Here is a 9,490-nt window from a genome sequence, read left to right on the forward strand (position 1 = left end):
GAGGAGTATTCCTGCAGAAGGCAAAGCTGCCCCCAAAAGTGAAGGGTGCTGCCCCCAGGGCTTCAAGCTGGGCATCGTGAATTCTCTTCAAGTTGTCAAAGTCCTGGGAAGTTTTGATAAGCAAATACTTTCTGGGCTCTGCCTCTTATTGGCTGTTTCTTCACCGCCAGATTTTGACACAAATAATCTGATTGAAAAATCAGGGAGGGGAACAGGGGAAAAAAAAACAGAGAGAAAAAAGGAGAAGTATCTATTTCAACTGACTGCGACCAAGTGAAAAAGTGGAAGAGGAGTCCCGAGAGAGGACGACGTCTCGCTTGTCTGGGGAGATTTCAAGGTAAATCCAGTAAAGCAAAGTCCCTCAAACAGGTGATTGATTTATTCTTTTAAACACTTTTAACTGCATTGGTTTTCTCCTTTTTCTGATATGTTTTTCTAAGCTTTTTTCCTCCTCCTTCTTCTTTGCTCATATCTGCAAATATGTAATATATTCCATTGCCTAAGCCACTTGTCCTGAGGGCTCCTTTGTGGTAATAGTTCACCTGACTCATTTGAATTGAACCTTTTGGAATTATATGCCATGTGCTTCACTTTTAAAGGTGAAAATAGTAATAGAACAAAATATAAGAGATGTGACAATGGTCTCATGTACCTGTGTCCAGGAGCTGTGGAGTTTTTTACTTTGCCATTGAGGAGAGGGAAGACTGTTTTTCCTTTTATTTGCTCTTTTATAGGGCCAGACCTTTACATTCAGAGAGCAGCACACCTCTGCTGCCATCACCTGTGCCACTTTTTGTAGATGACAATTCCTCTCCCATTCAGGATTTTTGCTTTGAGTTCATCTTTGATTATTTTTCCACCCTTTTTGAATATAGGCTGATTAATCTAACAATTTTTTAGCATATGGAATTAGCTATTTATAGGCACTTCTCATATCACAAGATTGATCCAAAACATTAATGGTTTGCAAGTTCACATTGAAATTGCATCTGTACTTTAAGGAGATCTGGAATTTGGGAGATTGCATTGTATAATTCCATCCATGGAACCCTAAGGCAAAGTTTCCTTAAGCCAGTGGCATTCCCAACATCTCAGGGAGCTATGTGAGCTTTCCAGAGAACAAGTGCTGCAATTTATGTCTAAATATGTTTTGTTCTGGATGTTGCAGCTATACCAGCATTTCGGTTCCACTTATTTGACAAAATTTCCACCATAATTTGCTGCCCCTGCCACAATGTCCATTTATCCAGTCTTACCACAAGAATTAAAAATGTCCTGTTAATTTTTCCAATAAAAGGTGGTGTTTAAATTACTTGCCCCAAGTACATTTGATTTTGCAATGGTGGACTAGTGAAGAAATTATTAATTTTGTTGTAAAGAGCTGAAATTCTTTCAAATTTGATTTTATATTTAAAGAGTCAAGAGTCCATAAAACCTCTTATTTTATTTTGTTTGGGTTCTTAAACCACAGACACATTGTGTTCTACTTTGCACTTTTTTTCTTCTAAAATGTCATCTTTTGAAAGAGAAACTATTCTTTATTTTTGGAAGCTTCACTTTTTCCAGAAAAAAAGAAAAAGAAGGAAAAAAAGCACAAAAAGGGCAATATTAGGATATAAATATAAATAATATCAATTAAACAATGGAAAGGAAAAAGTGCTTTTTAGCCTAAAACTTTGTATGCTCATCAACTTATGTGAAGATGTGGTGTAATGTACTACTAGTGAGTTCTAGTCTTCTAATGCCTGTTAAAATTTAATGTTTCACTGAATGTAGCAAGAAAAAGCATTTAATCTCTACAATTAACCTTGGAAATCTGAAAACAGAATTACTTGAATTTAGAGGAAAATGCAAGTCAGCTTTAGAATGGAGCTTTCACTGCAAATTGGGTTCAGCGTGGCACAATCCTGCAAACACTGTCCCCACCAAGGGCTCCATAACCTAATTCACTGAGAGTTTGAATTTCCTCTAAATTACATCAAGGACCAGTGCTGTGGGTTTGGGAACTGAGAGCTGTTGTGCAGTGAAGTGAGTGAGGGCTTCATGAGGAACACGGGATCCAGAAAAATGAGGATCCTGGAGTCAGAAGCCACCCCCAAACTAAAAAACAAGCCCACTTGCAATGTTTCAATGTCCCATTAGAGTTTTACCTGGGATACTCTGCAAAATCATCCAAAAGTGTTGCTGAGGGTGGAGGAACTTTGAGTTTGAACATGCAAATGCTGGATCTGCTTTCAGATCTGACTGGCGAATTTATAACTGGTGAAAGAAACCCCTTCTAAGGTGCTTCAGGTGAGGTACCCAAAATAGTGAAGCTGCTTTTTTTCCCTTGGCTGCTGCTGTCTTTTTCTCGAGGCACATTAGAACATTATTATACAGCTGCATGAATGGCAGGCTAATAAGAATGCCAATTTTAGCCACCTGCTGGTTTTATATCCTATATTGAATTAATAAAAATGCCAGAACACTTCAATTTTGAATGGGCACTCCTGCCCAAGCAATAAATTCCCTTGTGCACTTACCACCAGTCCAGGTAGAAACAGCTGCCACAGGGGCTGAAATGAGCAAAAAAAAGAAAGTTTAATTTTCAGCAAAAGGTTGAAGCTAAATTCTGTCAGAAGCTTCAATAACTCTAAAATGTAGCTGGTGGCAGGGTCCACAGCTCTGCTTTTCCTGGGAAATACAGTAAGCCATTAGGAGCTGCAGATCTCTTGCTACAGATAATCTGGAGTTTCGAGGAAGAACAGTCCTTTTTCCTCCCACAATCTCTGCTTGTAGCTTTCCTCTAGCCTGGTTGTGTGAATCACAAAGCCAGTCCAGTGCAGTTGTTAATTAACTCTGCTTTGGGCTCCCAGTTCCTTTTTTTTCTGTAAAATGGGGTGGGGGAAGGTGACTTCCTTTTGCAACGTTCAGTCCATTGAGGATGGTTGTGCTCAGTCGTTATCAGCACTCAGGATACTGCACCAAATTTGACTTTTACACAGCCTGGGGCAAGCACATCCAGAAAGATTCTTTTTCTTCATGGACATCTGCTTTCAGGCACCACTGGAAAAGAGGGGCTGTATTTAGTGCTGTCTCTACTTGGCATAAAACTTTGCTGGATCGCTTAAACCACGCATCTCCCATCTGATTCACCTGGCTGAGCTGCCCAGCTGCTGCCACAGGATTCTGCAGGGTTCTCCAGCCTGAGGGCAGGGAGAGTGGCTGTTCCAGCAGGCACAGCTGGATGCAGGCTCTCCCCACTGCCGCAGCTCCTCCACCGTGGAGGAAGCCCAGGGAAACCAGGAGCTGGTTAATTCGGGCAGAGGAATCTGATGTCTGAAGTTTCCTGGTGTGAATTCCCTCATTGTGGACACAGTGCTGCCCCACCACATGGGAAAACCCCTGTGACAAGAGTGGAAATTCCAGGTTTAAATAGTTTGAGGCAGCACTTTAACTTGGGGCGGGTGTATAGTGCAGGGTTGGGTCAGTGCACAGGTGGCTCAGCTGGGACTGACCAGGAGCTCAGCAGTGCTGCTGGAATGGGAGGGACAGGAGCTGAGCAGAGCTGCTGAAGGGTCATAACCCACTGCAGAACAGCCTTGTCTTTGAGCTGGAGCTATTTCTGTGCCTGCAGCTTTTCACTGGGCAGGGACTCTTTACAGATCTTTGAATAAACCTCATTAGAGAGTTCCAGGAGAGCAAAAAGCAGTAATGTGTGCTTCAGTGACCCTTCCCTCAAGGGCCTGCTTATGGTCCCTCCTCAGTGCTCTTCCATCCTTTTTCTAAAATTAAATTACAAGTCTGCTCTTGTCCTCAGTTTTCTATTATTCATCTCAAGCTAGACGTAAATTTCTTGGAAAAAGATGAAGAAAAACAGGTGAGTCATTTCAGAAGAAAAAGATTGTTAGAGCCAACAAGAGTTATCCCTGAATTCATAGATGGAACAGTGGGAATCCTGGACCAGATTTAAAAAGACAGCAGCATATCCAAAGGCACCTGGGCTGGGGGCACCCTGGCAATCCCCCTGTCCCCAGCAGACCTGGCTGTGACAACCCCACAGCTGCAGGCACCTCTGTAAATGTCACCCTCAGACCTTTAAACAAAACACCACTGGGCTCTGTAATTATATTTAGCATGAAGGGGCAGCACAGGCACTTCTGATCTCTGGGAAACAGACCTTTCCATCCCTGCCTGTTTGGGATTTCAGGACTGCTCTGTCCTTAGGCAGACATTTCACATCATTCCTGCTTAACAGGTGCAAACTTTATGGATTTGGGGGGATTTTTCTTTAGTAAATAAATAAGTTCCACTGTACTGCTCTCAGGAAGGAACAAAATTTAATAACAGTTTCCAGTCAACAGAGAGTCAGGACTTAAATGCTGACTTTTCAAATGAAATATAGCAAGATTTGTTTTTAGTGCCTCTATCCCAAGCAATTACAAGGGAAAATGCAAATACACATGCAAATAAAGCACCAGCTGATATTAGTGCTCACAACATTGAGTCCTGTTGCCACCCTGCCTCCATCAGAGCAGTTACCAGCCCCAGGGAGTGGGCACAGGGTGGGCTGGGTTCTGGGTAGCAGAGATAACACATTCATTGCAAGAGAATTTGGTATGATTAAATTTCAGCATTTTATGTTTGTCCCTAACCCGCCTTTTCAACGGTCTGCAGTATTTGAGTTGGGTCCAAAAGGTGACTTCTCAGCCAGCCCTCCTGCTCTGCCTCTGCTCTCTTGTTTGTCACCCAGAACTCCAACTGCTCAAGCTAGAGGGAAACCCTCCACACACCATTCTGCAGGGATCTCCCTGTCTTTATCCTATTATTGGTATAGTTTCTATCATTATTGTTTATATAATAATTTCACAGTAGAGCCCAGGCCATGGCTTGGGACAGGGCCCTTGCAGATGCAGCACAAATGCTCAGACTTTCTCCAGTGGGGATCTCTAACCTGTGGTTCCCTCTGTCCTGCCAGGGAGGAGAAGATCAGAAATGAAAAAATGACAAGTCAGAGCAGGACTGCAAGAGACAGGTCCTGGCTTCCAACATGCCTGCCACAGACAGTTTTGGTCTGTAACTCAGATCTCAGGTTAAGCCTGTCCCTGTTTCTTTTTCTGTAATCCTTTGCCTCAGCCTGGGGTAGGTTGTGAAGTGGGATTTTTACAGAGTGCACTTAATCTGAAAGAAGTGGGAATTTACTCCCCAAGCCACAGAGGTTTAGCTGGTGTTTTTCTGTGTTTCATCCCAGAAGGTGAATGGAAGATGCCACGTTCCTTTTTGGTGAAGAGCAAAAAGGCTCACACCTATCACCAGCCCCGCTGTGTGGAAGATGACCTGCCAGTACTCCCCTGGGGTCCAGTCCCCTCTGCCTTCACTGGTGAGTCTGTCCATCCCCTGGGCTTGTAGGAACACACCAAGGCAAATCAATCATTCAGGAGGCAGCTAAGGGAGCAGGATGAGTGAGCTAAGGAGCATCCAAGGGCTTCCACACAGGGATGTCAGTGTAAGGGCAAGCTGATCCCTTACTGTGTGTCCTTTCTCTGCACCAAATCCATTCTGATCCTCCCTTTGCTTCCTGCTGGGTTGCTGGGGAGATTTGAGCTGTAAGATGCTGTGTGGAGTTGGTCACATTTGGGAAAAATGACCAACTTCAGGCCACTTATAGCTGGGAAAAGAGCTTGCAATGGGTTGTTAGTGTTCTACAAATTCACAACCCTGCCACCTCCACCTCTGGTTTCCTGTGTTCACTGCCCACATTCCCTCTGGACTGCATCTTCTCTACCTTGTGTGTTACCATCTCTGCCTGGTGTTAACACCACTCAACACAGCTCTGCCATCCCTGCTGTGCTCCCTCTGCTCCTGCTCCTGCTCTCCCACAGCCATCAAGCAGTGGCAAGGCCAGGGTAATTATCTCCTTCCTTCAGGCACCATTCAAATTTTCTTTATTCAAATTTAGGATCAGTTTACCCTTTGTTCTAGCCCTGGCTATCAAATTAGAGTCTAGCCCTGAGATAAGTTTGATAAAAAAGAAAGGAGGTAACATTTTAATTTCCATTCCTGCCATCATCCTTCAGCCATTTGTTGTGTCTCTGTTGCAGTGGCAGGTTTTGACAAGAGATAAATACTGTCCTTCATCAGGTCTATCCCATCTCCAGCAGAAAGGATACACATGTTGGACCTCTGTCCAGCATTTTAAGATTTTAGATTCTTAGTACAAAGTTTAGCAAGGGTTGGTCGGTGTCTTTAAAGGCTGGGACAAGCGCGGAAAAATAAATGGGAGTATGGGAGGAGACGAGGCTCAGTGCATAAGGACTTGCCTCCCCCCTCTGCTTCCCCACTTGGCTGTCCATAAATCCAAGTTAACAATACCCAGCTCTCTCAGGAGAGGGTGGGGAGGTTAATAAGTTAGTGATTGTCAGTTACCCACACAAATGGAAATGGTTTTAAATAGGGAAATTATTCTTACAGACACAATTCTAGGGTTGATTTTCTCTAACTGTATCAGGTATCAAGGATTCTATCATCTCATCCTGCCCCCCTCTGCCTTGCCTATCTCATCCTGCTTGGAATTTCCCTTCCTCAGCAATGGGCAGACCTTGAATGCTGATTGCATCACTCCGCACTTCCTTAGGGAATTGAGCATGGGCTGCTGAGTCCAGGCAGGAGTTCACACATGAGTGCAAAACTCACCTAAACAGACTCTTCTGGTAGCAGCAAGAGTGACATAACTGTGACATAAGTGTGACACTGCTCTTTACAGCCACAGGAGACAGGACACCAGAGGACATCAAGAAACAGGGCCTGGGATGTGTGGTTCCAAAACAAGAAAAGGACCCACCTGAACTGAAAGAAGAGAGTGTCCCTGTGCAGTACCTGAGCAGGATGCTGCCAGGCCCTTCAGCTCAAGGTTGGCTACCCAAAACCCCAATTGCAGAAGAGGTCAGGGCTGAGCTGGTTATGGAGCCCCTAAAACTGGACCCAGATTTTCAGTAAATGAGAGCTTTTATTTTGACATCTATGGTCAAACTTGCCACAGGCAGAGCTCATCAGGAGCATTCTGTATTTCCCTTTACAATTCTGGTCTGTACCAGGAAGAATGAAGGATTGTGCTGTTATTCCCAGTGAATGAACCTCCCCACATTAATGCAGCTCTGTGCTATGTGGGTTAAGGCAGGTGCCCACAGGATATTTGTTCAAACACCTCATCAAGGAGGGTGAGCAGGGGGCTCAGTATTCCCTTAGCCAGAAAATTTCCATGGCATTCTGTGCCATAAAATTTCCTCAGACTGAAATCAAAGTCATGATGGGAACTTTACCTGGGGAATGAGGATTTGAATCAAGGAGAATTTACCAACTGCAACTCCCGAGGTCAGGCAAGATGGGGAACTTTTTAACAGGTGCCCAACTTCAGGCAATGGTGTGACACCCCCCTCTCCCTCTCCTTTGCAAACTCAGAGATGGCCATGCCAGGGCTGCAGATCAAGGACTGCACTAACACAGAGAGCACCCCAACCTTCTACAAAGCTGGTTTTTCGTGGGATGCTTTCCACATGCCATACAGCTACCAGCAGATGTCTTCCAGCATGCAGTCAGCCCTGCTGGAGCACCCTGTGAGCCTCTATGGGAGCCACCTCCTGCCCAGCACCGAGCCCCCCCTGGATTACAGCCTGCATTATTCCTCAGACATGGAGACCTTCCACTGTGTGAAGTGCAACAAGGTGTGTGTTGGATGAGAGCCTCTGGTATGGGGAGGGCCTTTTCATGGCACACATGAAGTATGAAACCCATTCTTCATTTGGGCACACCAAAGTGTGCCTCAGAACAGGGCCTGCAGTCAGGAGAACAAGGCAGTGGGAATGCTGCAGTTCACATGAGCTCTCACAGAGGGGAGAATTAAATAAAGAGAAGGAATTGAAAACAGAGATGGAGATGCAGCCACCTCATGTCAGAAAATCACAGGGATTTTGTTTTGCAGGTGTTCTCCACTCCCCATGGACTGGAGGTCCATGTCCGAAGGTCTCACAGCGGGACCCGTCCCTTTGCTTGTGAAGTGTGTGGCAAAACCTTTGGGCACGCTGTGAGCCTGGAGCAGCACACCAACATCCACTCCCAGGTGGGTGGCATGGTTCCAGAGAACCAGCTCCGGACCTCACCTCTTGCCTAACCCATTACAGAGGAAGTGACACTTCCTAGGTTACAAACGCGATGCTTTTCCTGTGGCTCGCAGTGACAAGGACAGGAGCTCTGAAAACCACAGGCCATAGCTCTTGGTGTCACAAATCTCAGCCTGCCCTTCAGAATTCCTTGGAAGGCAAGGGAGGATCGTTGCTACTCGCTCTTCTGTGCCTCACCTCCTGCTAAAGGGTGCAGGAGCTGGGATCACAAGATGTGATCCATTTCCATAATTAACCCTCCCTGCGTTCCCTTTGTGCTGCACCCAGCATTATCAGTCCACGAGCCAAGGAGATTTGCTTATCAAATCTACAATTCTCATCACTCTTCAAGCTCTGTCACATGTCTTGCAGCCTCAGACATCCCATGATTTTCCTTCCCCAACAGGAAAGAAGCTTTGAGTGCAAGATGTGTGGGAAGACATTCAAACGTTCCTCCACCCTCTCCACTCACCTGCTGATCCACTCGGACACGCGGCCCTACCCCTGCCAGTACTGCGGGAAGCGCTTCCACCAGAAGTCAGACATGAAGAAGCACACCTACATCCACACAGGTGAGAAACCAAATATTCCATGAGAAAACCAAAATTAGAGCTGATGTACACACCCAGACCCCAGACACAGAGGTATTAGACTGGGGATAAGTGTGCAGAGGCACTGCAAAGTCATTATTCCACGTGGGGTGAGACAGCAGGAGGCTGGAGCACATCTGCCTGACAAGGAGGTGGTTATTGGCCAGCCTGTGAGGACTGTCCCTGGTTCTTCTGGATCTCAATCCAGACACATCACCAGGAGAGCTGGGCTGGCAGCACTCTGATGCCCAAGCAGGTCTGACTTTGCTAAAATGCATTTCTATCTCTCTTGGTTCACCTGTTAAACAAAGTGGGTTTTTTTTTACCATTTTCTGTGCCCTGCAGGGGAGAAGCCCCACAAATGCCAGGTGTGTGGCAAAGCCTTCAGCCAGAGCTCCAACCTGATCACCCACAGCCGCAAGCACACGGGCTTCAAACCCTTCAGCTGTGAGCTCTGTGCCAAGGGCTTCCAGCGCAAGGTGGATCTGCGCAGGCACCGCGAGACCCAGCACAGCCTCAAGTGAGGGGTCTCTCCTGGAGCTCCACCTTCAAGACTGTCCCCAGCACCTCCATCCAGCTCATAAAGCTCCCATGGTGTCCTGTGTTCCCCTGGGGAATGGCCAAATCGTGCATTGGCTTTGATGCACCACAGGGCCTTGCACATCCCGAAGAAACCTGTGGGAGCTTTCACTTTGGATTGCAACAGGTACCAACCCAGATCTGCTCAAGTGTAAATCCAGAGGAATTCCTCCAAGGTCACTGTTA

The 9,490-nt window shown here is 46.0% G+C and overlaps 1 protein-coding gene across 1 annotated transcript; it reads left to right on the forward strand.

Moving 5' to 3' along the window:
• The first annotated feature begins 280 nt into the window (after positions 1 to 280).
• On the forward strand, positions 281 to 9,249 carry GFI1B (growth factor independent 1B transcriptional repressor). The gene is made up of 7 exons (XM_066563085.1): positions 281 to 337; positions 5,231 to 5,359; positions 6,743 to 6,889; positions 7,438 to 7,700; positions 7,958 to 8,095; positions 8,542 to 8,707; positions 9,071 to 9,249. The coding sequence occupies exons 2-7, from the start codon at positions 5,245 to 5,247 to the stop codon at positions 9,247 to 9,249; spliced, it is 1,008 nt and encodes a 335-aa protein (XP_066419182.1). The 5' UTR covers positions 281 to 337; positions 5,231 to 5,244.
• Positions 9,250 to 9,490: the final 241 nt, after the last annotated feature.

The sequence above is a fragment of the Molothrus aeneus genome, chromosome 19, assembly GCF_037042795.1.
Source record: "Molothrus aeneus isolate 106 chromosome 19, BPBGC_Maene_1.0, whole genome shotgun sequence".
Classification (NCBI taxonomy): Eukaryota; Metazoa; Chordata; class Aves; order Passeriformes; family Icteridae; genus Molothrus; species Molothrus aeneus.